This window comes from Diceros bicornis, chromosome 38, assembly GCF_020826845.1.
Source record: "Diceros bicornis minor isolate mBicDic1 chromosome 38, mDicBic1.mat.cur, whole genome shotgun sequence".
Lineage (NCBI taxonomy): Eukaryota > Metazoa > Chordata > Mammalia > Perissodactyla > Rhinocerotidae > Diceros > Diceros bicornis.
The window spans coordinates 31,072,395-31,100,043 of record NC_080777.1 but is presented as its reverse complement, the minus strand read 5'-3'; the positions used below and the strand labels follow the sequence as shown (position 1 = coordinate 31,100,043).

The window sequence follows — 27,649 nt, the reverse complement described above, 5'->3', positions numbered from 1 at the left end:
ATATATATGGGGGTCATTTTCCCTAGCTGCATCAAAGAAAGCTAAGATCCTAGGTGTGTGGGGAATAAGGAAGAGGGTCCACACTGCAGGGGCACTGGGAGAATTAGGATCTCTGAGAGTGGGGACAGCTGGCAGGGTCTGGCAGTTTATCTCTGACTGGAATACACACTCCACGTTTCCAGGTACCTCTGTGAAGAACACACCCCTCCACAAATGCCGTGTGTTCCTGAGTGTGTCCTGTCTGCTGAGGCCGGGCAGTCATCCACAGGGGTGGGTTTAGCCCTGTTAAACCAACTAAGAAGGGACTAACTGATATGCAGGTAACACTAATGGTGTCCCATGAGGAGGCCCAGAAGTCTCAACAGAGGCATTGGTGAGGGCAGGGGTGTGGAGAAAGGGAAGTTGCACAGAAAATGGGGATCAGAAACAGATCTGACGAAGATGGAGAGGGGAATGGAGAGGAGGGGAGGAGGAGGAGGGAGTGGGAGGAGACAGAGGAGGGGAGGGAGGGAGAAGGAGGGCGGGGAGGCAGCAGCAGGGCCTGAGGAGGGGCTGTGTTGTCAGGAAGCAGGTGCATTCTGGCAGCATCTCTAAGGGGAGCATTATGGCTCAGAAGGTCGGGGCATTCCCCTGACACAGTCAGCCTGAACTCAAGGGGAAGGCCAGACGAAACCCAGTGGAAGGGACTGTTTCTTCAGTGACCAGCGGGCTGAGGGAGGAAAACCTTAACTGGGTGTGAAGGTAGACACAGGAGAGAAACTAGAGAGGAGGCTGGGATGGTGAAGGCCTGAGCTGTGTGGGGCTGTGTCCAACTGCCCTGAGGGACAAGTGAGCAAAGGTGGATTTAACGACCTCGCATCATGTCTGCCTGCAAACAGCCACACTACTCTACTACAAGACAGGGATCGTGAGCAGGCGGGAGATAGGCGGTGCTGACAGCACTGAAGAGATGGGGTCTGGGAGATGAAGAAAAGGTGTGACCCCACAGAGACGGCCTTTGGGGGAACCTCTGATCCTCGTGGTTAGGAGGTTCGGGGCACAGAGTTGGGAGATGCTGCAGGTAGAACATACAGGAGCCTTCAGCTTCTGTACAAGGAAGGAGTTTCATGGAGACTTCTCCAGGCCTATTCAGGCCGGGCCTGCCTCTCCAGTCCCCTGACATCATCCCCATTCCCTGTGGCTCTTCTCCCTTAGGCTGCCCCACCAATCACCAGCCCAAGGAAAGCAGAACTCATGAACTTCCATCCAACAAACCAAGAATGACTGCATCCCTGAGGCCCCTATTCACAGCCAGGTACTCACGACATCCAGCTTCCGGTCTGTGCCCAAGGCCAAGAGGTTGTTGAACTCTCTCTCCATCACCTGGCGTGCCTGGAGTCCACAGGGTGAGAGAGGGAGAGTGGGAGGGCTGTAGTAATGACCTCTGTGCCATCTCTCACCTGTCTCCCAGGGGTCCAAGGGCAGAGATGGGGTTTTCAGTGCAGGGAACCCATTAGCCTGATGCTGCTCCTTCAAGCAAACCTCAGTGTCCTCTTAGAAGTGAAACTGTAAACCTTAGGATTCTTTCATATGGAACAAATTAGAAAACTATAATTTTTTAAAAAGTAGGATCACAGAACACATAGAGGGACAGGCATCACCTACTGGGGGAAAAAACCCACATTTTTTCTCTAAGGGAAAATCATGCCTTACAGCTTTCCTGGAGGGCAAATTAGCATGGAGACCATGGGTAATAAGGATTTAACGTACTTAGATTAAAGAAACATACTTCATAAGGCTCCACATCAAAAATGTAACCGAGGAAGACTGCTCGGTCGTGGACATTGGTGGCCCTTGGCTGCGTGGTGCGCAGAGGCTTTCTCTAGGCCTCCTAGGAGTTTAAACTCATTAGGAGGTTTGGGAAATGCCAGAAACAAAACAAGTTTTCAAAACTGCCGCCAGATAATTTTAACCGTTTTTAATGAAGGATTCCACTGGGTCAGATCCCACTTCCTCTGAGAGCCAAGCTCAGTGAACAGGACGGGAAAGAAGCAGCGAGAGCACCCTGCACCGTTATGGGTGTCCTGCTCTCCACAGAACTGGATGCACTGAGAGAGAGGAAACAAAAGACAGGAAAACCAGCCCATTTCCGGGTGGGCAATATTAACCATGGAGCTCAGTAAGGGTGGTCTTCGTCAGTACTGGGAACATAACGTTTTTATAACTGACTGAAAGGAGAAGCATAGTAAATTTTCAAGTATCCAGATGACACTGCTCCTCTGGGCAGTGCAAAGTGAGGATGACACAAACTTCAGGTGTGTCTCACAAAGCCATGTGAGTGGGCAAGAAAGCAGCAGAGGAGGTGGGAGGTGGGCAAGTGTAGAACAATTGCATCTCAGGGAAATCGAAGCTCTTCTTAGAGATCGAGGGGATCTGTGCTCTCCAATCTGACTGATTTGGGGTCACTGCAGAGAGCCTATAGGACACACTGGCCCTGTATGCTGCCATCACCCCTAAAAGGCCAACACCCCCCCCCTCCAGAATTATGAGGCATCACAGCCCTACCCTCACACAAGCAAAAATGCGTCTGCTCCCGGAATAGCTTGTGCAGCCCTGGTGGCTGAATTGCAAGAGACCTGACAGCTGCAAACAGTCCAGACAAGGGCAGCTAACACAATCAGGGCAGGATGCGAGTCTATAAGAGGAAAGGCTAAAAGAATTAGGACCTCTCTGTCTGGAGAGACAATGGCTTGGGCCCAGAGGCAACACAGTCCGAGTTTATGGAATCACAAAGGTAAGCACTGCTCACAGCAAACATCCTCATCAAACACAGAGGATCAGGAAGAGGCAGTCCCTTCCCAGGGGGAGCCTGACAGCATCTTTAGGACAAATAAGATCAGGAAAGACTTCACACAACAGGGTCCACTGCCCACAGGAAGTCAGGAAGGCCCAACGTGAAGAGGCTCCAGAGGATCTAGAAGTACCCAAGGTGGCAGCTCTATAACAGTTATGAAATGCAATGTAAGGAGACATATGATCTTTTGAGCTGCGGACAGTGGACAGAGCCCTGGCATGGACAGGCCCTGGGCTGCGTTATTTGGTCTATTTAGCTTTCTGAAGCCTGGGGGCCCAGAAGCAGATCCCTAGGGTGGGACACACAGGAGATAAGGGCTGTCTGGTCCCTTTGGGCCTCTGGGCTAGTTCTCCTCAGAAAAGTCAGGTCAGACTGAGGAGAAGTCAGGCACAGAGTCCCTGCTGCAAGGACGGGGCTGGGAGGAGGTGGGGTGCCCACAGCAGCGCTGCGGGCCGAGCCACGTGAGTGCGGTATGTGCAGGACCCTGGTCTCCAGGGGCTTGGTTACGCACAAGGACCACGTCGAGTTCTGAGGACCTCGTGATCCCCTCTGGGACAGGCCCCGGAAAGGCCCCTACAGACCCGTCAGCCTGTGTGTGTGTGAGAGAGCAAGAGAGTGGGGGAGAGGGAGAGCTGAGACAGACCAATTACAGGGACGCCCACCTGGGTGTTCTGCGTGGGGATCTGGAGGAGCAGGGCCAGCGTGTTGTGGTCAAAGTTCTCGTTCAGGGCCAGCAGGGCACCATGCACGCCGCTCTCATGCAGGCTTCCTGCGTAGTCCCGCAGCCCAATAGACTGCACCCAGTGGACCACCTGGTCGTTGGTCCAGACCAGCACATCTGACGGGCAGGGGAAGAAAGGGGCAGGAGACAGCGGATTTGGCCAAGAACCTGTAGGGACAGAAGTAAGCTCCCAGGACCCAAAGCTCCAGTCCATCCTGCTCTCTGGCTCCCAACTTCCCATGTCCTCTGTCTGTCCTCCCTGGTACCTGGGCTCCTGGAGAACCAGCCCCACCTCTCTCCATCCCTGCCAGCCTGCAGGACTCAGGGTCAGGCCAACAGGCTCCCGGCCTCCTCCCAGAGCCCTGCCCAGGCCATCCCCTGCCCTTATGCTGGAATGGCCCTTATTCTTTCCACCTTCCAGTCTCTTCTAAGACTTGCCTCACTTTCCTGTCCAATCCCACCCAGATCGCCAAGTTCTGGGAGCACTTTCTCACACAGTCTGTAGCAGTGTCCTGGGAATTTCACTGTATTTGACTAGTTGGTGGCCACTGTCTGGTATAGGGGTAAGGGGTTACAGCTGACCGGGCAGAGGCTTCTTCTCCACCAGATGGTGGTGCCCCCTGGGCACAAACTATGTCTCCCTCCTCAGACCCAAAGCTCCCTGCTCCTAAGGCTGAGGCTGTGTCTTCTCTCCCAGATCTGGAGCACCCCTGAGGCACAGAAGGCCTCCTCTCCCTTCTCTCGGCCCAAGGCAGGGGTCAGCAAGGCAGCCCCCGCTCCCCCTGACTCCCACTCCTTTCAGAGGAGGCCCACTGAGCTGACCATCTTACCCTTGATCTCATGCTGGCTCTCCTCCCGCCTCTTCTCCAGCTCCTTCCGGTCATAATTCAGCGTCTTCAGACACATGATGCCATACTGAAGACTGGGTCTGCAGGCACACAGCCCCCAAGCCAAGGCCTCAGCAGGGCCATGTTCCCACCATGTCTGCCCCACATCCAGCACCAGCCACAGCATGTCCAGACCTACATCCTCCAGCACAAACAGCACCCTAGCCCGCTCACACTCCTCCTTCTCCCAGCTACCTCCCTCTCTGCCTACCCCATGTCCTCCCTCAGCCAGGCTGTGGGCCTGAATGATAGAAGGAAAGTTCTCTGAATGAAGCAACATGCCCCCACTCTCCTGGCACTGGAATCACACAGACCCTACAGATATCCCCTTGTAACCCCATTTCACTCAGAGTCCTTACAACAGCGTACACGCTGCTACATGATCTGCTCCCTCACACTGATACCTCTGCTATTCTGCAAACATGGCAGGCACACTTGGCTTATGTGCCTCAGGGCCTTTGTCCCGGCTGCTCCCTCTGTCTGGAACACTCCTCCTCTTGTCTGCTCATTCTCGTCTCCTTTAGGTCTTTGCTCAAATGTCATCTTCTCAGTTCAACAGTCACCTTGTCCACCTGATTTACAACTGCAACATTGCTGTCACCACCCCAGCCCACATTCCCAATGCCCCTAACCGTTCTAATTTTTTCCCTAGCACTTTTTGTCTATTTACATACTATATAGTTACTGTTCCTTCTCTGTCTCTCCCAGTTAGAATGTAAGTGCCAGGAGGGCAGGGAACTTTGTTTTGTCCACTGATGGATCCCTAGAATAGTGCCTGGCACATAGTAAACACCATAAATGCTTAATGAATGAAATGAAATAATTCACGGAAAGTACTAAAGGCACTCAAATAGCACCGGGTGCACAGTGAGCACTCAATAAGTAACAACTAAGCCAGGCTAAGAACCATAGAATCTGTAGGTGAGAAGGGACCCAGAGGCCATCAGTCCAAGCTGCCATCTGATGCAGGAGACACCTCTGCAGCATCCTTCCGAGAGGTGTGAACGCCTATGCCTGTCACCTCTGGTGACAGCAGAGGTGGCCCATTCCATCTGGGGCACAGTCACTGTAGTATTCTTCCCTAACTTGAACAGCACCCAGTCATTCAGCCCCTGGTTTTGCCATCTATAAGATGGAGCAACAGAATGGAAGGTCCCTCCCAAGTCCAACTGCTTCTGCCTCTAGTATTGAGGCCACTGCTTTGTGAGATAAACTATGCTGACTGCTCCCTCCTTCTCAGAGCTGAGAGGCTCAGAGCTGGGCTGTGGCAGGCAAGGACCCAGACCTTTCCTCTCCGCTTGGAAGGAACTGGACACCTAAACTGGATGCTGGGTTCAGTTTGAGTCTTCTCAGGGTAAACAGAGAGAATTCAGCAAGCCCAAAGACAAGTAATGAACTTCAGAATCTCCAAGGAAGTGAAGCTAAAGAGAAAGGACTTTTTGTCTAAACGGTTGGAGGTGAGGGGACCAAATCCTCAAACTGCAGGATGAGATGAGGATTCGGCTTTCGCAAGAAGGAGACTTTTACCGCTCAGAACAGGCCAGGAAAAGAGATGGAGGCATCTCTATTCCTAGAGACAGACCCCCAGAGCTGGGGGAGACCCACGTCGGGAGGTGGCCCTGGGCCCCAGCCTTGCTCACCGGTGGAAGCTGTCCACCATCTTCAGGTGGACTCGCAGGTCCTTCCTGGTCAGGTGACCCAGCATGCGCGCATCCACCAGGCTCTCCATGAAGTAGCTGCGGTACTGGGGAAGCCCCAGGCTGGGCAGCCACTCGTTTCCAATCCACTCGTGGTTCACGTCCCCGTAGCCCAAGGTCTGGGGGAACAAGGTGGACAAGCTGTTGGGCAGGAAGGCAGTGCCAGCAGGTTGCAGCCGGCACTGCTGGTGGAGAGAAACATCACGCTATCCTCCATGGCAGGTCAATAAAACTTGAGCTTATTTTCACTAAGGGGCTGGAAGTGGTGGGAGGTGGAGATTTTAAATGGAACTTTTCAAGACCTTGAAATGATACGGTTCCACTCACGTATCAATTATCTACACTAATGAACAGAAGTGACTATCCAGGCAGCAGATAATATGAAATCCTTCCTGTCAGCTCTGGAATGCATTTGCGGTGCTGGGCGGCAGTCTTGCCTTCCTGATTCTCAATCTGCTTCCAGCCCACTGAGCCCAGGGACCAGCTGCATTACCAGGACCTGCAGAGTGGCAAAGGAAGCCAGTGTCTCTTGGGAAACCGACCTCACACCGTCCACAGGGGAGTTAGGTATTGACTAAAGACGTGAAAAAACAAAAAGGACGGTGCCTGCGCCTGAACAGCCAGCACTCAGTTCCCTAAGGCTTGGTCTCCACTCCAGGAATTCTCCAGAATTCCTGTCCTTTGTTTTTGCTGTTTATTCGTTGCCTCCTGCCGTGAGCAGGGACCTCCCCCACCACCTGTCTCTGGAACACAGTTTTAACAGCAGCCCTGCGTCACTCTCCTTCCTCACCCTACTCCATTGAAAATTTACTTTGTTAGCTTTTAAAACAGGATTGTTGATACACATAAGAATACAGGTAGCATGTGTTGGTTATGAAGGTCTGTGCCATCTATGGACACGCTGTCACATCCACCTCAGGCTCGTCCCCCTCCGGCCCCTGCCCCTGGAACATGACCACTATGCTGAGTTTTCTGTCCATCACTCCCTTGCTCAAAAACAATTTTACAGTTCCTACAATCACTAATGTATATTTCCCTAAACAATGTATTATTAATTCTGCTTGTTTTTGAGTTTTAGTATAAAACTCTACGAATCTTTTGGGACTTACATTTTCCACGTGACATTATATGTCTAAGATTCATCCACTTCCTCTGCGGACTGTTTTACTGTGAATATGCTAGAACTGACCTGGCCCATCTCCCACTGACAGGTCTCCCTGTGCGTGTAAACAGCACGCTCCACATTTCCTTCTCCTCACGGCACTTACATCTATCTGACATCTTGTCCATTTGTCTGTCTACTGCCTGTCTCTCCCTAGAACAGAAGCCCCACGAGGGCTTAGTCTGTTCACTCTGTATCCAGAGAGCCTAGAAGGCCTGATACCTAGTAGGTGCTCAGTAATTATTTGCAGAAGGAAGGAAGCAGTTTGGGGGGAGGGAGGGAGGGAGGGAAGAAAGAAGGAAGGAAGGAAGGAAGGAAGGGAGGGAGGGAGGGAGGGAGGGAGGGAGGGAGGGAGGGAGGAAGGGAGGAAGGAAGGAATGGAAGGCCTTGGCTCAGCTCACCAGGGTGCCCCTGAGGAACAGGGAGAGGAAGAGAGTTCCCCCACCTAAGTCTCATTATTCCTAGGAAGAGACTCAAACTGGGGGAGAGGCAGGCACGATGGGGCACAGCGCTCCAGGGTTCCTCCCCAGCCATCCTGAGAAACCAGAAGTAGCTAAAGGGGAATGAGGAGGGAGGGGCTCCAGCAGGGAAGAGAACGTGTCCAGGCTCCTCAGGTGACGAGGGACTCGAAAAGACCAGGACTCAGGAGTCCTGCGGGGAGAGAACCCGCTGGGAAGCTACTGTCCTGAGAACTGGTTCTGGACAAGGAAAGGGGGTCTACCTGAGCCCAGCTGCCCTCCTCACTGTCCTAGCGGAACAGACGCAGCGTGTCAGGGGAAACAGGCCAAGTCAGGAAGCCTGGCAGCCTCCAGCCCAGGCCCCGTCAGGGAGACGGCAGGCACGGACTGGGAACGGGTGGTGACGGGGCAAGCTTGCTGGGATGGTCAAGAGAACAGAGGCTGTTGCCCGTGTTTGCGGTGAGAAGGGAGCAAACGTGTGTGTGGCAAAAACACCTTCCACACCTCCCAGGCTTGGCTGGGAGCCAGGCCCTCCCAACCCTCCCTGTTCCTCCACCGAGGACCAAGCACAGGGGCAAGGACTCTGTTTTCAGGCCCATAGCAGGCACAGACTCCCAAGCCCAGCTCTTCTCTATTGCAGCGCACCAGTGGCCAGGGTGAGCTCATGACCCCTGGAATGGACCACACACACACACACACAGAGTCCCAATCCCATTTCTTTCCCACCAACCCTCCAGCCTGAGACCAGAAGCAATCACCCATCAGGGATACCGAGCTCACGTGAGATCAGCTGCAACCCCTCTGGCTGCCCACAACCTTCCCGCACCCTCGGTGGACTCATCAGCGCTAACCCCAGGCCCAGGGCCAGACTCACTGGCTTTGTGGATGTGGCCAGAGTTTCCATCTCTTCATGGGTGACCCAGACATTCCCAGAAGACTGCAAGCAGAAAGGAAACCTAGCTGGTCCTGCACGTGGGTCCCCAGGATCCCCATCAGCCTGGGAGCCCCAAGAACGACGACAAAGCTCCTTCCCTAGTCCTCCCCCAGGCCCCGCCCAGGGCTCTGCACACAGTCTCGCTCTGAGTGACTCTTTTATCACTGTATCCACATTACTTAGCACAGAGCCTGGCACAGAGAAGTGCTCCACAAACGTTTCCCAAATGAACGGTGCAAATCTGGAATAGGGCTGACCCCATCACAGGGATGGACCACAGTGAAAGATTTTCCCCTGAGGGTCCATGGAGTAGCCTGCATTTCTGTGGAGAGGTGGGAGGACCAGGACAGAATTCACAAATGCCCTACACCCTCTGCTTCCCCGTTCCCCCAATCCAGCAACAACACAGAACTCCAGAAGTCCCATCCTGCAAACTCTGCCCAGAGATCTGGAGCTGTTGGCAGAGTAGGGATGGGGAGATGGAGCCCACAGGTGGTATGTGGGAGGCAGGGAACTAGGCCTACTCCGTCCTCCTAGAATCAGAGTCACCCCCTCCTGGAGAGCAGGTGGAGCCCTCTGTGGGGCTGAAAGGAGGGGCAGGACTCAACGCTACCATCTGCCCAAAGACCGGTGGGAGACTTTGCAAACACTATTCCAGGGCTTCTGAAAGTGTCCCGGGTGAGGGAGAGGCCACTCACAGTCCTGGACGTGGGCGGGGCGGAGGGGCTGGTCAGCGACACCATCTCCTGGATGGCCAGCCATAGCTTGAGCCGGTGCAGGGCATTGCTGATGCCAATCTCCCACTGGATCTCTGTGTCCGACAGGGCCGACATGATGGCACCACTCTTGACGTTGGCCCGGCAGGCTGCCACATACCAGGCAGGCATTCCCACCCAGAGCTGCAGATACGGGGCCCAGAGGGTAAATTCAGGCCCTTCCCCAAGATCTGGACCCCGCTGCCAAGAGCTTGGCAATACCAAGGGGCGAAGGCCCAGCCTCATCCCTGGTCTCAGAATAGCAAATGCAGAGCAGAGGAACTTCGAAATGTGGAGATGACCATCATCAAATTCCTCTCTTCCCCATATTACAGTGAAAATCTGAAGCCTAGGAAGGTGAAGGGATTTCCCAACATCACGTGGGTGATGGGAAGAGCCAAACTGGCTGTGAAAGCCTTACAGCTTAGTGACAATTCGTTCCCCTTATCCACACTAGCTACCGTGAGGCATCAGTGAGTAGAATCAATTCTCTCCTCAAAAGCAACTGGGTGTGTGTGTGCATTGTGGGAGCAGGGGGAGTTCTACGGACACCACCACTCTGCCCGAGGAGTCCTCGTCCCACCCCACACACCCTTCCCACTGGACCCTAGTAGACTTCCTTTGTCCAGGCTTACCTCCAGCCAGGAGACCACAGTAGGGCCGTCCCACTGGGCAAAGGGCGTTCCTTTTCTGCGGGCATCTTCAAGCAGCTGGTGTCTTGCAGGAAGAGGAACAACAGACTCACTGGTCCTTCCTTCTCTCTCCACCATGCTGACTTCCTGGGACCACGCACTCTGCCAAGAGCTGGACTCCCACCACCCCTGCTCCCCACCTGTGTGCTATGCCTGAAGCAGCAGGACACCAAGACATGGGGCAGTAACACCTCTTCAGCCCCAAAGGGCCATGTCTGCACATGGCCTGACACACAGACATTTCAGTCTGCTCTGCCAGAGACCCAAAGGCCCTGGGTCACTCTCTCACAGCCCCCTGGCCTCCTTCCTCAGGTCATCCTAAGAACCACCTCCCAGCTCCTGCTGTGCCCACATGGACCAGGCCTGCTCAGCTCAGAAAGGGCCTTGCTGGGCTCTGGCTGGCTGAGCTCTGTCCTATGGCAGCCCAGGGGAAGGGCAGTGGGTGGGAGCTGAGCTCCACCCTCGCAGAGCCTGGCCTGCAGCTCTTACTTCTTCTTCAGCCGCCGGTCCTTCTCTGCCTGCGTCCCCAGCTTGGCAGGTACCATAGGCTCCTGCAGACCGAGCTCCGAGTCTGTTAGGAGAACTAGAAGGGAAAAGATGGCATGTCAGCCAGGACCTCTGCTTCTCCTCTCGTGGCCTGGGCTACGACTGGGGTGCAGACCAGCAGGAGGCTCCTCCATGTATGACAACCCAAGAGGGCCTATGGGGACCACCCATTATTCCCAGAGCCTCCGCTCAACATCCCTGCATCCAGGTGAACCCAGTGGCATCAAGTGGTTCACCCCCGCCCAGAGAGTCACCCCTGGGAGCCTCAGCCCTGGAGGTGTTTTCTAGCTAGTGGACCGAAGTTGTCCCACCCTAACAGCAGCAAAATCGTAGACAGAACTTGTCCCTCCTCCAAACCACGGAGCAAAGGAAATCCAGAAAGCCAGACATGAGTGGGTACAGGGCTACACAAGTGGGCTACGAGGCTGAGAAAGGATTACCCCGACCTGGGTCAGCGGTGGGGAAACAGCGTGTCTTGGCCTCTTTCTCAGGCTGCACTCATTTGGACAAAACCACAAGGGAAGCATGCACAGCTCTGTCCACTTCTATCAAGGAACTCCTGAAGGGATGCCAGCACCCTAGAGAGTTCATGGCAGGAGCAGCATCTTAGAATTCATTTAAGTCCTGGTCACTCCGCACAGTGCACAGAGGGCAGCAGGTGTGGGTCACCAGAAACAGTTAGAGATGCTGCCTTAGGTTCAGGTGCCAACATGGTGTGGGGAACATGGGAAGTCAAAGGCTTCACACAAAATGCCTCTTCTCTTGCACCAATCAGAACTTCTCAGCTCCCCCTCCCCATCTGTGGCCCTCTCCACAACACCCTGCAACCCCTGTGGACTGGGGCAGGGTGCTCTGCCTCTTTCCCCACTGAGGCTCCACATCCTGAGCAGAGGTGCTTGCCTTCCCTCCTCCTCCTCCTCCACCTCCTCCCCCCCCACCTCCTCCACTGCATCCTTCTCCTCCTCCTCCTCGCTCAGCTAGCTATGTTCTGATTCACAACTTCCCGAGGTGCAGGAAGGTATAATTATGCATTTGGGTTCAAAGGTTTCCTTCTTCTAGTGATCAGGTTCCTTCCTTGCATGAAATTCGTCAGTGCTCCCACTGCCTCACGGGAACTTCTAAACCTCTTCAAGGCCCTTGTGAGCTGGCCCAGCCTAGGGTCCCAGCCCACCTCCCCCACTCCTACCGCCCCCTCCCTTCCCTACTCTGAAAAGACTCAATTGTATACAAAACTCTTGCACCCAGAATCTTTGCCTTTCTCAGACCCCCTTCCCCTCACACACACACACCTTTTCTTGGTGAATTCCTATCTAGCCTTCTAGCTTCAGCTCTGGTGTTGCCTAGCAGAGGAAGCCACTCATGTTGCCCCCACCACACCATAGTTCAGTTCTGACTTCCAGAAGCACCCCAGGCATCACTCTCTCATGATATTGTTTTGGAATCGCCTCTTTATTTTTTCCTTTTCATTAGACACTGAGCTCCTTGAAGGAATGGACTATTGCTCCTTCACCTAATACTAAGCCTTGTTTACAGCAGTGCCCCAGTAAACATCTGTTGCACAAATGACTAAACAGATGAAGGAAAGAGGCGGAAGAAGGGAAAGACGGAGACAGCTAACATCTACTGAGCACCCACCACCTGCCACGCACGTCCTGGAACTTCAGATACTGCACTTGCCCAAGCGCTCACTTGATACAACGTCTACAGAGCCATAATTAGGCATTATGACGTTTTGAGTCCTGGAGGCCAAATGTACTAGAAATAAGCTCTGATCAAGAACTGACTCTCCTAAAGAAAGAAGAAAGGAATTTCTCCTGGAGGTCCTGAGCACAGTACATCAGAAAACCTCTGAATTGGGATGAACTTCAGAGGTACAACGTTGCACTCAATATAGGAATCCCTTCTACAGCACACCAAATAAAACGCCATCCACCCGCCGCCTGACACTTCCCTCGGGAGGCAGCCCCTCCCGCCGTAAAGCAGCTCTAACAGAAAATTGTGCTGCTCCGGAGCTGAAGTCTGCACGCCTGCGGCTTCCGCCCACTGGCCCCTGGGAGGCAGGCAGAGAAGGCTGGATCCAAGTACACCTCCTGCTCTGACCCCATACTCGCACCCATTCGCTAGGAAGGGGCCAGAGACCATGTCCCGCGGTTTCATCCCGGCTCAGCTGGATCAGCCTGCCCTTCTCCTTCTTCCTGAACAGGCGACCGGTGGACGACTTGATACCCTTGCGCTTGGCGCCCTTGTGCAAGGAGTCCTGGCTGCTGTTGCTGCTGCTGGGGTTGCTGCCCTGATCCTCCAAAGCACTAAAGGATAACAGCCAGGAAGGGGTGGGATGAGAAGAAACACACTTAAATTACAGTAGGAGAGGTGGAAGTTAGACCTCAGGAAGAACTTATGGTAAGTGTCAGAGTTGGGGTCGGGGTGAGGGGCTATGATCGGAGCAGGTGACTAAAGGAGACACGGAACTGTCCCTCCCTGACGGTGTTTCAAAGAGAAGTGAGACGTGCAGACACCTGGGACAGGTGAGATGCAGTCCGTTCAGAGGCAGACGGAGGGACAAGATGGCCTCGGGGACAGAGAGACTCAAGGTGGGGCCTGGTCCCCTTACCTCTTGCCTTCTTCCTGGCTCAGGGCTGGGTGGCCAAGCTTCTCCAGCCGCAGCATCCTGGGTGAGGAAGGAGGAGAAGTCTCACATTTTATGGTGGCTTTATCCTCTCGGTTCTCTTCCCGAGACACTGGCGACTGAACAGACAGTGGAGCCGTCAGGGGATAGAGGGAGAGACCTGGGGCCTGCCTACCCAGCCCAGACGAGGCAGAGGAGAGTGGAGAAATGCAGTGGGGAGGCCCTTGCAGCCTGAGTTCAGACTCAGACTCAGGGCCCAAGGAGGAGAAGCCAAAGGGAAGGGCCTGGGAGAATTAAATCTTTAGCACCTGGGTCATCAGGAGCACTCACCAGCAGCTTCCTCCTATTCTTTCTTAAGTCACTGGGCTGGAAGAGAAAGTGAAGGGTGAGCTCGGACTCACCTTCTGGATGCCTGGAAGTCAACCCGAAGGGGAGAAGCTAGGATTCAGTGCCTCACACACACATCACAGCAGAAAAAAGGCGGCCTGGAAGATAAAGCAGGGCTACCTCTGGAAGACAGGAAGAGGTGCGGGCAGTGGGTGAGCCTCTTAGGCCCTTTCTAGACCCAGAAGGACACAGTGGTGGCCTGACGTGCCAGGCTCTGCACACGTCATGGGAAGAAGATGTGGAGCCCGACTAGAGAGAGCAAGCCCTACCATGCTTATCAGCTCCCCTTGGACAGCCCCCAAGCAGAGCCCAGTCATGACAGTGCTGTTCCTCAACTGCCCCAAGACTCTCACCAGGGTCATGACCCCCATTCGGTCCAGGTCCTGGGCAGCACTGCGGGAGGTAAGCTTAGGTGTGGAGCGGCCGCTGAGCAGAGGGGACGCGCTGGCCAGGGACAGGGCCGTCAGAGAGGTGGGGATGGAGCCACGTTTGCGCAGCTGGGTTAGGTTCAGGGCCTCCATGCTGCCGCTGGTCACTCGCATCTCAATTTCCTCAGCTCGAAGCTCTGTGGACTCCTTCTCCTCCTGGATCATCCTAGGAGACAGGTAAAACCGGACCGCGGCACTAGCCCCAGCAAGGGCCAGCAGGAGGCAGGTGCTGGGTGAGCCCAGGCAGAAAGCAATGCCCGGGGAGCCCCGATGTTTCTGGCATTGCCAGTACATACGAGCCCTCACAGCATAGTTGGTTCTATCCCACTGTGGCTTGGAAACATTTTTTCCTCCTACTTGTTAGCTGCCTAATGTAACAAAACTCCCCAGTTTAACAAAAGCAGTTGCTGGGAAAGGAGGCAGTGTAGTCAATGGTACAGACCATCCTGGAAGTCAGAGTTCTTGACCTAACTCCTTGACTGACTGCAGGGGTGACCCTGAGTCAGGCCTCAGTCCCCCCATATGCCCAAAGTCAGGAGTGGTCGAAGTCAGTCGTTCCCAAACACAGGACCCTTAACTGACGCTGAGCCCTGACGGAGTCCTCTCTGTCCACAGAAAAAGGGGAACAATAACAGTAACGTTGTGTATCGGGGGAGGCACTCGGGGGAATGTGTGTATGCTCACACACGTACACATACACACACACACACTGATGTACAGGTGCCAAGTGTGCTTCAGGGCAGGACTTGCCTTTATTCTGAGAGTCTGTCTTTCCAGCTTCAGGGATGTTCACATGTCCTCTTTTGTAGAATGGTTGTGATAGGAAATGGTAGTTATCTTTAATGCTTTACTTTGCGGAATAAAAGTTGGCAATCCCATTTTATTCAAACTTCACAGAAGTGCCCTTCTGGGGGGGGGTGGGGGGGGGTGTCTGTGTGTGATGCTCTCTTTCTAACTGGTCTGTGAAATCCAAGCATGGAGACCACTGAACCAAATGACCCTGTGGCCTGTAAAGCTCTGATGACCAGCTTGGACTTTCCTTTGCTGTTTGTCAGGAACATTATAAACTCTCTACAAAGGCAGGGAAAAGTGCAGGTCTTGACAACTTTCCCTGCCATTGGTTTCTAGGGATGGGAGACATGGCACAGTGCACCAAGTTTATACCCAAGTTTGAGTCCTGGCTCTACCACTTACTGTGTTGCTTTAGGCAAATCACTGAACCTCTCTGGTTTCTGTTGCCTTGTCTGTAAGGTGGAGATAATGCTGCCTCCCCCAGGGACTGTGGTAAGACTGACAATAGCATTCACACAGCTCTCACCCCGAGGTGGCCTCAGTAAATGGGAGCTACACTCTTGGTGATTATGTTTAGCTGCACAAGCTGGAGGAACACAGCCTCCCAACCCCTGGGAGGGGAAATGAACCCTGAGAGGTCAAGCTGGGGTCCTGCCCCTTTCAGTTCAGCACTGGTCCAGAACCTTGCCTGATGCCCCACGCAGGGTCCCTAGCCTGTGCACTCTAAGGTCAGCTGCAAGAAACAAGCAAACACTGCCGGATTTTTCCTGCAGTGCCCAAAGGGGGCCGATGTCCTTGAAGGCACCCCACGCCTTCCACCCCGCCCTCACCTGATCTCCTCGTTGATCGCATCCAGCTGCTCCTGCAGCATCATGGCCAGGGTCTGGGCATCGGAGTGGCCGCTGGGGGAGACAACACCCATGGAGCCCACCAGATCCCCTGGCTCATCCTCATCCATGTCAGAAATCTCGGGGTCACTGTCAAAGGCAGGGGCAGCCTTGGGGGCCACCACCCCAGGCAGTGGAGATGGCTCCCAGTCCTTAGCAAAGAAGGAGGATAAAGGGTAACAATAAGACACACCAGGTGGCCGAGGAGCAGGACTCCGCACTGGACCAGCAGCACCAGCATCTCCTGGGAGCTTGTTAGAAACGCAAAAGCTCAGGCCCACCCCAGACCTACTGATTCAGAGCCTACACCTTAACAAGATCCCTGGGTGATTTACTTGCACATTAAAGTCTAAGAAATACTATGCTAACTAACTCAAAGAGCTAGATAGCAGAGTGCTTAGAACAGATTCCAGAGAGAGACTGTCTTGCTTTGAATCCCGGCTCCACCAAATCCCAGCTGTGCAACCATGGAAAAGTTGTTTAACCTCTCTGTGCCTCAGTTTATTCATCTGTCAAATGGGGATAGTAGTGATACCTACTTCATAGGTACTTGTGAGGATGAAGTGACGAAATGCATGTAAAGCACGTAGCACAGTGTGGGGCACAAAGTAAGCAGCACAGAAAGGCCATCGGTTCCCATGAAGACAAAGGGGGACTAGAGCAAGGGAACATGAGAAGGCCAAGCGGGCCTGCCACGCATCTCACAGAGCTTCAGCACATCGCAGGACCCTGAGAGGGTCAACCCTGAGAGGAGGCAGCTTCTCAGAAACCATCCTATAAACCTCTTCGGTAGACAAAGGCCAGAAGACGAAAGAGACAGAACCAGCTGGGCCAGAGATGTGCTCTCACCCATCCTCCACGACCCAAGCCCCAGCTCCCCTTAGGGCTCTCTTCTAGCTCCTGCAGCCCAAGTCTGAGCTCCTAGGCAGCTGCCATGTTCCTATAACCAGAAATAAGAAAGGGCTGAGGAGCCTTCAGACTGCAATGCCCCCATCAGACTCGGGGTTTCCTAAGGCAGAGATGACTCTTCCTCCATCAGACCAGGATTTCCCTCCTCCCTGCTGTATCTCCTGTGCCGAGAGCACATAGAGGGCCTGGGCTCAGGACAGAGCGCTAACAATCACGGGCAGGAAAGAGTCACGCTTTTCTGCCCCTTTTCTTTCCTGTTTCCTGACAAACCCCCAAGGCAGACTCAGCAAGAACTTAGAGCTGCTTCTCAGAAAACTTCAGGTGCCATCCCAAGGGCCAGTTATCTGCCATTCCTCGCTCATCTCCCCCATAAACCACAGCTTTTGTTCCAGAAGGCTTGCCATTTCCATCTTGCCCCTGCATCCCCCACCCCACCCACTAGAAACACATGCCTGCGCACCCAGGCACACGTGCACACGCTTCAGTAGGGCCTCGGGGACTGGCTGGCTGCCTGCCAGCCCTCACCTCTCGCCCACCAGGAGGCTGAGGCGAGGAAGGGCACAGCTGTTGCAGCTGATGATGGCCCCAACCCCAGGGCTGCAGCTGTCGTCCAGCGGAGGGCAGGGGAGGATTTGCACTGCACGCCAGCCGTCTGTGAAACTGGAGCCAGGCACGTGGCCGAACTGACCCCAAACTCCCCTGGGAGACCCCCCCCACACTCACCCCTCCATCCCCTCACCTTGGCAGACTCTTCCCGAAGTGCTGAGTAGCCCCGATGCAGACCTGGGGGCGCGTGGGTGGCTGTGTTCAGGGAGAAGTGCTCGTCAGCTGCACTGCCCATGTGCGACCTCGAGTGGTGGAGGGGGAGAAAAGACAAGCCCTGAGGACTGGAGCCCCAGCTCACCACCACTGGGCCCAAAGAGTTGAGGGATCTTCAGCCTGGAGAAGAGAAGTCTTAGCAGGACACAGAGCTATTGTAAATGTTCTAAGGGCTGCCACGTAAGCAAGAGATTAGATTTATTCCCTGATGCTCCAGGGATCAGAATGACCCAGGAGAGAAAGTTCTAGGGAGGCAGCTTTCCATTGAACACAAGAAGCACCTTCGAAAGGCAGAAATTGGCTGATGATGCAACCAGTGGCTTTAAAAAAGCTGAGCTCCCCATCCAAGAGGTGTTCGAGCAGAGGCTCTCTAGCCATCTGACGAGAATGGTGCGGGAGGGCTCCCAGCATTGAGGGAGGTTGGAAAGGACAATCTCTAAAGGTCCTTTTAACCTAAGGGTCTTTGTTTCTTGATCTTCTCCCCAGCAACTTTCCCCAGGTCTCCTCATAATGTGGACTGAGTCCCTGGCTGAAATTCAACCCAGGCATACTCCCCACTCCCAGGAAGCTTCAGGAGGCCCTGATGCTGTATCAGAGACGTGGGCTAGAGAAACCACTTTTGACTGCCCCAACGGTCTATTCCAACCCTGAGGCTTTAGGATCCCAGTAACGATCCTTTGGAATATCGGGAAGCCCCCCCAGTGACACTTCTTCCCTGTGCCTTCCCAGTTTGGAACCCTTTAGGGAGCCCAGAGCAAAGGGACAGAGTGAGCCTACAATGGGTTACACAAGGTAGCTGGAAGGAGAGGGGAGTTTCTGTTTGTCCCCCTCTTCTCCCCTGCAACTCAGTCCCAATTCCACGATGGGTCCAGTGCTTCCATAGTCAAAGCCAGGAATTCCTAACCATTAAGGTACACCAAGCAGTTGCAAATAGCCTGGTGTACTCTGGGCCCTGTCTTTTTAATTGGGGGGCTGGTCTCTTCTGAGCAACCTACAGGAAGAGAGAAGCAAGAGGAACCCAAATACTATTTTCTGTCTCTGTTCCCTGCTTATCTCCATGCTCCTATACAATAGTGCCTGATGAACGTGAAGATGGTCCTTATGTGTCTACCCCCCCAGACATCCAGGGGCTTCTCTTCTTCAAACTGAACATCCTTTCCCTCATTCAAGCCTGCCCCTCTGCACATATACATATACACACTTCCTTTAACCTCTCTTCAGGGAAGCTGATCCCTACTTCCCTGACAGCGAGAGCATGACCGAAGAGAACCTCAAGGGTTCTGATCTAAGAGACTCTGGTTTGCAGAGAAAACAGCCAAGATCCAGGAGTGTTACGTGGCATCATCCACTTCCGCCTCTCAATCGTCACCCTGCCTCTCCGGGCAGAGAACTCAGCACAGGCTTGAGGTCTGAGTTCAGTGTTCACTGCTTCACAAAATACGAAGCAAAATCCACAAGTTCCCTAAAATATGGGCTTAATTCAAGCATTAGGTGGAAAGCTCCACTCACCATCTCTTAAAATGTTCTCAGGAAAAGGGATACCACAGCCATATGAGTATCATGGCATCTCAACTTCCAACAGGAAGGGAGCTCTTTTTTTTTTTTTTTTTTTGTGGGGAAGATCAGCCCTGAGCTAACATCCGTGCTAATCCTCCTCTTTTTTTTTTTGCTGAGGAGGACCGGCTCTGAGCTAACATCTATTGCCAATCCTCCTCCTTTCCACCCCCCCCAAAGCCCCAGTAGATAGTTGTACGTCATAGCTGCACATCCCTCCAGCCGCTGCATGTGGGACGCAGCCTCAGCATGGCCGGAGAAGCAGTTCATCGGTGCGCGCCCGGGATCCGAACCCGGGCCGCCAGCAGCGGAGAGCGAGCACCTAACCGCCAAGCCATGGGGCCGGCCCGGAAAGGAGCTCTTGATGCCTCATTTCTCTCTCTCCTGCGGTCTTCTGCCTGCTACCTGCACCTAGGTGGTCTTTGGCTCTCAAACAGCAACCCTCCAGAGCCCTAAAGACAGTGTCTCAGAAGAACCAGAGTGAACCAGACACTCTCCACAAGCAGGCCCTGTGGGACACGGGTGAGTATGTAACTCAGCAGATCTCTCTCAAGAGCAGGCCCTCTGTCAAAGAAGCAGGAAGCATGGCCTGTGTCCCGTGGCACTGGGGAAGGAGCATCCCTCAGAGTACAGGTGCTCCCTTCTAAACTGCCCAAGTGAGCTGGGTGACTTTGACCAAGTTCTGTGAGCCTCAGCGTCCCACCCTGAATAGGAGGAGGACCTGGAGGTCCTTGGCGGTCTTTTGGTGGGAGGAAGTCTCCTTCGTCAGGGTCCATCCAGGACCCCATCCTAGCAAGCCCAGCCTCCCGCGCTCCAGTACCTGGAGTGGATGCCATCCACAAACGGCCCCCCTCGACCCTTCAGCTGGTCCACCTCTTGGCGCAGCTTCTCAATCTCTTCGGATAGGTGGCCCTGTGCCAGGCAGACCCCAGTTGGGGGTGGGGACGGGGGCCAGGGAAGGGCACAGAAGGGAGAGAGGGACAAAGAGGATAGCAGAGTTGGAGAGAAGCAGAAGAATGCACCACAAAGTCCAAAGCCAGGGGCCCCAGGCCAGGCCCACAGATGACACCAAAAGAGAAGCAGTCCAACTGGAAAGTGAGCAGAAGGGTCGGCAGCAGGCAGGCAGAGGGGCAGGGCCAGAAGAGGGGTCTGTCTGGGGAAGGACTCTACCGGATAGGCCTGCTGAGCCCTCACCACCACACAGATGCGTGGCAAATGAGGCTGGGCAGAAGAGGGGCCCCGGTGCCCTCCCAGACCTCACGGCCTCTGCTGAGGAAGGGATTTGGCTAATCCTCCCAGAATCACCAGACTCTCGCCTTACCAGGTTTGAGGCCCCGCCAGATCCTTTTGTTGCGTCCTGCACTGGGCCCTGCCTCTCTGCGGCCCACTCGGTGCCTACGCTTATGGCCTCAGTTTCTTTACCGTGGGTGGTGATGTATGCACCGTGACTGGCTCTACTGAGGATTAGTGAGACCAGGGATGTACATGGACTGACAGACGGGCCGATGCAGTGCTGGCTATCAGAGCAGCTGCACGGCAGCACGGGTGTTCCTTCCTCACAGCACAGCCAGCCGGCCAGCCTGCAGCTGTACCTTGTGATGGTGCTGCTCCTCGATCTGCCGCTGGGAGCTCTCCAGCTCCTGGATCAGCGTGTTCTGGGGGAGAACAGCTGTGAGGGGACCCCCGCACTCTTTCCTCCAGCTCCGGCCCGCCTCCCCCTCCCTGCTGGACCTGACTCTCGGCCTGCACCCCCAGCCTCACCTCCCCAGGCCGGCCCACGGCTCCCAGCCTCACTCCATGCCCTGACCAACCCCTCCCATCCCAACCCGGCCCCAGAGCCGGCTCTGCTCCACCTACACCAGCCCCCGTTCGCTCGCCCCGCCCCCGCCCCACCCGGCAGCCCCGCCCACCCAGGCCGGCCCGGCTCCACCCACACCCGCCCTGCCCCTTCCCTGCAGCCCCGCCCACCCCGACCCTCGCACCTTCTCCTCCAGGGCCGCCATGCGCTCCTGGAGGTGGAGCTGCAGGCGCTCGGTGGACTCGCTCAGCAGCCGGTCCACGGTGTCGGAAAGCCGCTTGTTGTGGTCCTCGTTCATCTTCTCCCGCTGGCGCACCTGTACAGCCAGCCCACTTCGCACCAGCCCATCCCAGGGCCATCTCTCGGCTCTCCCAGGGAGCTACCCATCCCCTGCGGTTCTAGCCTGCTCACCTGTCCCCTCTCTCCAGCTCTCCTGACCACTTCCTCCCACCCCTTTGTGGCTCTGTCCCTGGCCAGGTCTTTCCCCAGCTCCCACTTCCTCCATGCCCCATCCACAGACCATCCTGGGAGGCTGCCCTGGGGTCAGGGAAGGGGCCTGAGAGCCTAGCGGGGTGCCCTCACCCTTGCCAGCTCCTGGTTCTTCTCCTCCAGCTGGCCCTCCAGCTGCCGCAGGTGCTCAATATTGCCATGCCGTTCTTCAGCCTGAGGGCATGGATAGGTCAGTGCAGCCTGCGGATCATCTGCCTCCTGCTCAGGCCTCATATCCCAGGCACCCTGCTGCCAGGGTGGTCTTCAGGGATCAGGGCCTCAGGTATCAAGAAAGCCCAGCCCTCCACCTATCATCTGGGAGCAGAACTGCCATCACCACTGCCAGGTTTCCCCCCCACCTCCCTCTTCCTGCTCAGGGCCTGCCTTAAAACATCCCAGAGCTGGCAGCTCAAGAGACTGTACATTCTCCCCACACTTCCAGAAAAAACTCCACTTGAAAGCATGAGCTACCATAAATCTCCTCTATGCCTCCAGATAGATGGACCTGCACTTAAGAGTATGGACTCAAGCCAGACTCCTGCATCAGATCCTGGCTCCCTCTCTTCCCAGCTGTGTGACCTTGGGCAAGTTACTGAACCTCTATCTGCCTTAGTTTCCTCAACTGTAAAATGTGGATACTAACAGCACCTATGCCCATTGGACCACTGTGAGGACTGAGTGAGATAAGCCACGGCAAACACTTGGGACACAACAGGCAGTCGACAAATGCTAGCCGTGATTATTCCCTTTGTTATGAAACCAGCCCAGGTAGAGAGATCTCCCCTTCCGTGCATGGATTCCCAGAGATGAGACCCCATTGCTTCTGCTGACAAGATATTCCAGACTATCACACTTCTTCCAGTGAGGAAATCCATCCTTAAAGCCCTCCTTCTATGACTCACTTGAACACATGAATCACTTCATCCCTTCTTGCCAGTTTTGGGAGATGCTAAAGCTGACTGCTCAGCATTCAACACATAACATCCTCCACTGCACTTGAAACCCAGCCCTTCATTCCCAGCGGCTGGAAAAACCTTCGAGACCACCAAGCCCAATCCCATCATCATAGTGATGATGACATCATCATAGATAACAACTGACCCCCAATTAGGGAGGGAGGGACTTTTCCCAGGTCACAGAGCCAGTCAGTGGCAGAAGCAGACCTGGTCCTGGGTCTACTGAGGTACAGCCAGGCTGCTGTACTGTCCCCAAAGCCACCAAGCTGCCACGGTGGCTCACTGGCCAGCCCCTGGAAGACAGAGATGCTTACTAAACACTGGCTTCTTTCTCCCCATGGGTGGGGGGTAGTCATGGTGATCCCACATGAGCCCCCCTGAAAGCTCCCAGCCTGCTGCAAACACTCCTAAGTTCTGTTGACTAACCCACCGACCATGTGTGTCCATACATCTACCTAGCTCTTCCAGAACCCATTCTGTTTTCAGCCTGCACACCTCTTAGGAATTACTATCATTCCATAAAGTTAACTGTCCACTGGGTAAAATCATATTTCCTTTTATTCGTCCTAAAGCTGCAGGCTTCAAGCAACCAGGGGTGGTCCCTAGATCTAGAATGCTCCAACTTGATAAAGAAAGATATGCTCAGCCTAAACTCCCACCCACCACTCCTTCAAGGATATACAGAGTTGGATCATATCTCCTCTCCGATGTCATCTCTCCAGAGATGGAAGTCCTAATTTCCCACCCCAGACCCAACAGAAGGAAGTATTAACCACAAGGTGTGAACAACAATAGAACACTGTGTCAGCACAGTCTCCTCCGCTTCCCCCAGTGCTTCACACCCCTTCTTAGGGGCCATCACACGCCTGTGGGGCGATGAGGGCAAGGCTTAGGCGTCCAAATGACAGGCACAGATAGTGTGTTTCCTGGAGTCACACAGCGAGCAGAGGTTTCCTAGCTCCCAGCCTGACGTGCCTCCCACTCTCTCCACTCACTCACTCGCTGCCTGGCTCCATGACAGTTCAGGAAGCAGATCCTCAGGCCCCACCCCACTTGCCTTGGTAAGGGCTACAATCCTCTGGGCCAGCTCAGCCTCCACCTCTGGCAGCATCTCGGCCTTGCGCATCATCTGCCGCAGCTTCTGCTCTGCCACCTCCAGCAGCTCCTGGAGGTGTCGGGCCTTCTCCTCACACTAGCAAAGTGGGGGCAGGGAAGAGTCAAGAGGGAGCACTGAAGCCTCCCCACCCCCACCCAGCCTCAGTAGAGAGCAGGTGACAGGCAGAAGCAGCAAGGGACAGCCTTGGTTCTTGGCTGCTCAAGGGGCCTGATTTCCCCTTTCCCAAGGTGACGTGCAGCCCCAGGGGCTCCTGGGCCATCAAGGGAATGTTCTGGCATGATCATCAAGACCTCCAGGGTCAAGTACAATGCCTCCCCCACATCTGGAGGAGTTACCTGGCGGTGCAGGGACTCCTTATTGGCCAGCTCATTCTGCAGTTTGTCATTGAGGTCATGGATGGATGTGGCCTCACGCTGAGCAGCCAGGTAGCGCTTCTCCAGTGTGGTGATTCGCTCCTCCATGTCCTCCTTCTGGGCCAGAGCCTGGGCAGGGGAGAGGGCAGGGGAGAGAAAGGTATCAGCTTCTCCCTGGCCCCATCCTGTCTGTACCTCACCACCAACACCTGGCCGGCTGTACCTCCTCCACACTGCCCTGCCACTTTCTGACCTTGACCCATCCCTCTCACCACTCCTCCCCACACTGGACCCCACCAGGTGTTCAGTCTTCCACTGCCCAGCCCTCGCCTGGCCCTCCCTCTACACCCAGGGCATCCAGGCAGCTGCCCTCCTGAGTGCTGAATGCCTACACCCAGCAGGAGGGGGTAAGGCCGGGTCCTTGCTCACCTCCCGGAGCTCCCGCTGATGCTTGCTGCTCAGCTCCTCCGACCTGATGAGGTCCCGGCGGGCTGTGCCCAGGTCCTCCTCAAGTTCAGCCACAGCTGCTGTCAGGGTGACCAGTTGCTCCTGGGCCTGGCTCAACTCAAAGTTCTGCTTCTCCAGGATCTCCTGCAGCTCCTCTACCCGGCCCATGTCCTCCTCCAGGGACAGGGAGCCACAGTCAGTCATTGGAGCCCAGGCATCCCACTCCCCTGCCCCACCCCGAGGAGGTGGGAGGAGGGACAGCACATCCAGAGTAGGTCACAGCTCTGCCCCCAATTTCAGAGCACATCTCCAGGTACACCTTCCTTCCTCTGGGCCCCGGAACTCAGTCCAGACAACGATCGAATACCCTTGCTCTCCTATGCATCTCTAGAAAAACAAGTTCTAGTTTTACCTGCTGTCTCAGCCCCTGGTAACCTAGAAAGGAGCAGGACTAGGGGAAAGGAGGCTCAGAGAGAGAAGGGATCTTGCCTGAAGCGGACACACAAGGTGGATAGCACCTAACAATTCAAGCGGACAAGCACTTTATGTGCCCAGCAGTCTGTCGGGAACTAAAACAAAAATCTACAGATGTCTCTGCAGATGAGGTAGCGAAAGAAAAAGAGAAGAGAAGTGGGAAAGAGAAGTGGAAATATTGGAGAAAGCACTGAATTTAATTCAAGTAGCTGCTCCACTGAACTTGTCAGGGTAGGCCCCACCTCCTGTCTGGGGGAAGATATGCCCCTGCTGTGCAGCTCTCATGACCCACCTTCCACAGGCGTTTCGGTCCCAGCTCCAAAGTCTCCTCCTCTTCTGCCACCCCATCCCGAACCCCTGCCCCCTGCTTCAGGGCAGACACCTGTAGGGCACAGCCCCCAGGGCAGTGAGTCAAAGAGAGGAGAACCTCCTACATATTCTAGACCCTCCTAAGCCTCCCGCCTCCCAGAGAGGGGTGCCCAGCCTTGCCTTGGCTGGCAGTCTGCAGCCAAGACAGTGGGGAGAAACCAGATGAGGAACAGAGCGGGGCAAAGGGGTAAACTGGCCTTGGCTTCCAGAAGCTGCAGTCTACAGATGGAGGGTGAGCAGGTAACTTACCTGTTGATGGGCACCTGCCAGCTGCTCTTCCAAGGTGGTAACTCGTTCCAGGGCTGCCCGGAGCCGCTCTCGCACCTGCCCAAAGTAAGGGGAGATGGAGGAGGAAACAGGAACCCCACTGGACTCAGGCTGGAGGAGCCTAGGCTTGGTCTACCACTGTTGGGCGTGAGACAAAGAGAAGGATCTGCCAAGAGGCAAATTTCTGAGAGGGAACCTAATAGGAGGACCCTGAAATTGGGCCAATGGTAGGAGGGAGCCAGTTATGAAGCTAGAAGGCAGTTTTCCCGAAACACAGGATACAGAAATCACAGAGACGGGACACATGTAGGCTCCAGGGAAGCCGGGCTGGGTGAGGGGTGCGCGGGGGGTGGGCCAGGCTGAGTACCTTCTCATCCAGGGCCTTGTGGTGCTCAAACAGCGACTTGAGGGCCTTCAGTACCTCCACCTCACTGGAGACCCCTAAAGGTGACTGAGCCTGGCGCTTCACCACAGTCATTCGCAGTGACCGCTCATGGCGGGACACCAGGCACTCCAGATGTTCCAGAAGCAACTGGCAGGGACCAGGGGAGGACGAGAGGGAGGGCTGTCAGCATGTGCCCCAGGGGCTACAAGCAGGGCACACATGGTCACCAAGTAGACACGAGTACGGCCATGTGTACCACTGTTAAAATGCTGAGATACTTCCATGTTGGTAAACAGCTGCTGCCCTGACTGCAGACCCACCCCAGGCCAGCTGCCATGGCCTCTCCCAGCACCCCAACCTCCCCATGAGCCCCCGACCACAGGTGAAAAGCCTAGCACTGATGGAGGAGTGATGTGACTGTGCCCCCAGAACATAAGCCAGGAAGAGGTAAGGGTGGACCTGGGGTGTGCCTGGCCCTGGCGATGCCTGATCCCTTGGTCCAGGGCTTCACGCCCCCCACACATGCATGCCAGATCACCGCACTCACCCTTGTGTTATTCTGCTCTGCCTTCAGCTCTGATATCTCTTCCTCCCGCTCTAGAAGCTGCTCCCGGCACATGCTCAACTCCAGGGTTAAGGTGGCAAATTCCTGAAAACCCTAAGGCCCTCAGTGCCTGGCGGTTCGCCCCGAGCAGTGTCCTGCACACCCGGTCAACGGTGGGGTCCTCTCACCCATCCTTTACCTCCACCACCCACCCCCAGAAAAATCCCTGTCCATCCACACTGGAGGGTAGTACCCCCCAGCTAGCATGTGCCTCCCAGAGGGTCCACATCTCTGGGACCTCCGTGCATTCCAAGCTGTGTTAGGGCACAAGGAAACAGGGCTGGAAGCTAGGGTGAGAAAGTCCCCGCGTCTGCTCTGCAGCCCCTCCCCCTCCAGCCACCAATATAACCTCACCATGTCCTCCCTCCCATTGTGTACTTGTTTCCCCAGCAACCCAATGACACTGCCCTTTAGAAACCAATGGAGGGCAGTTTCGCTTCTGGTTTGGCATCGTAAGGTCCAAACAGAAACTGGTAGGTATCAGAGAAGAAAGAGAAGGGCTATGAAGTGAGTGCCTAGGGAGCTCTCCCATCCCCTCCCCAGGGCTTTGCAAGCTGCAGGTGGCCAGGAAATGAGGGTACTGAAGGACCCACCTACGTGGGAGCAAGAGAGCAGGCAGACCTGCCCAGTCGGCCACATGGCTCCAGCTCTGGCTTCTGGGATACATGCTTACTCAGGGTGCCTCCCAGCACAGAGGCCAGGGCACCTGCTGGTTTTATCAAATACCCACGCTCTGAGTAAACGTAAGACACCCTCAGAGACCTTTCCAGCCAACCCTCCTCCACCAGGACGAGCATACAGGGGGAGAGGCTGGCCCCGCAGTTCCAGGCCCATCATATCCTATTTATTTAATTAGATAGCACCTCATTCCAGAAAGGTTTTCAGATAAATGGCCCCAACTCTGTGGATGCCCAGGGTCTGGGAGTGACTGAACAGCAGCTGCAGCCCCATCCTAACCTGGAGCCTCCCTCACACACCAAGGACTCATGACCAAAGGAAGAATTCCAAAGCAATCCCCTCTTATCACTCCAGACCAGGCAAAGGGGACAAGAGCGCTGTGGGAAGGGGACAAGGGACCCAGAGATGCCAGAGACCAAGAAGCCATGGACCTCTGATCCTACTCCTTGATTATCACAGGCCATGGCCACAGGCAGTCAAACATCTCACACTCTGGAAGGCCAGGCCTGGACCCAATGCCGCTTCCCTTTTCAGCTTACACACATATGTACATGTGTACAGGCTCACACACTCACTCACATTTGCATGCGTGCACGCACACACGCACACACTTGTATCCAGAGAC

The 27,649-nt window shown here is 55.1% G+C and overlaps 1 protein-coding gene across 13 annotated transcripts in view; it reads right to left on the bottom strand.

The window, feature by feature from the left end:
• PPFIA4 (PTPRF interacting protein alpha 4) overlaps nucleotides 1–27,649 on the bottom strand; it is a 44,817-nt gene that overhangs the window by 5,027 nt on the left and 12,141 nt on the right. For 2 of the 13 annotated variants that reach the window (XM_058533864.1, XM_058533863.1), the window contains exons 2-27: nucleotides 26,290–26,391; nucleotides 25,725–25,889; nucleotides 25,340–25,414; nucleotides 25,014–25,103; nucleotides 24,230–24,421; nucleotides 23,783–23,929; nucleotides 23,388–23,522; nucleotides 21,468–21,548; nucleotides 21,070–21,201; nucleotides 20,680–20,742; nucleotides 19,908–19,999; nucleotides 17,454–17,562; nucleotides 15,749–15,957; nucleotides 14,052–14,292; nucleotides 13,642–13,677; nucleotides 13,297–13,430; nucleotides 12,825–12,991; nucleotides 10,629–10,722; nucleotides 10,083–10,164; nucleotides 9,391–9,591; nucleotides 8,633–8,695; nucleotides 8,022–8,048; nucleotides 6,082–6,257; nucleotides 4,385–4,482; nucleotides 3,496–3,671; nucleotides 1,303–1,371 (exon numbers count right to left, since the gene is read on the bottom strand). In XM_058533864.1, coding sequence (XP_058389847.1) covers nucleotides 1,303–1,371; nucleotides 3,496–3,671; nucleotides 4,385–4,482; nucleotides 6,082–6,257; nucleotides 8,022–8,048; nucleotides 8,633–8,695; nucleotides 9,391–9,591; nucleotides 10,083–10,164; nucleotides 10,629–10,722; nucleotides 12,825–12,991; nucleotides 13,297–13,430; nucleotides 13,642–13,677; nucleotides 14,052–14,292; nucleotides 15,749–15,957; nucleotides 17,454–17,562; nucleotides 19,908–19,999; nucleotides 20,680–20,742; nucleotides 21,070–21,201; nucleotides 21,468–21,548; nucleotides 23,388–23,522; nucleotides 23,783–23,929; nucleotides 24,230–24,421; nucleotides 25,014–25,103; nucleotides 25,340–25,414; nucleotides 25,725–25,889; nucleotides 26,290–26,391 — 3,156 coding nt within the window. The other 11 variants (XM_058533852.1, XM_058533854.1, XM_058533857.1 and 8 more) reach the window with 10 other exon arrangements.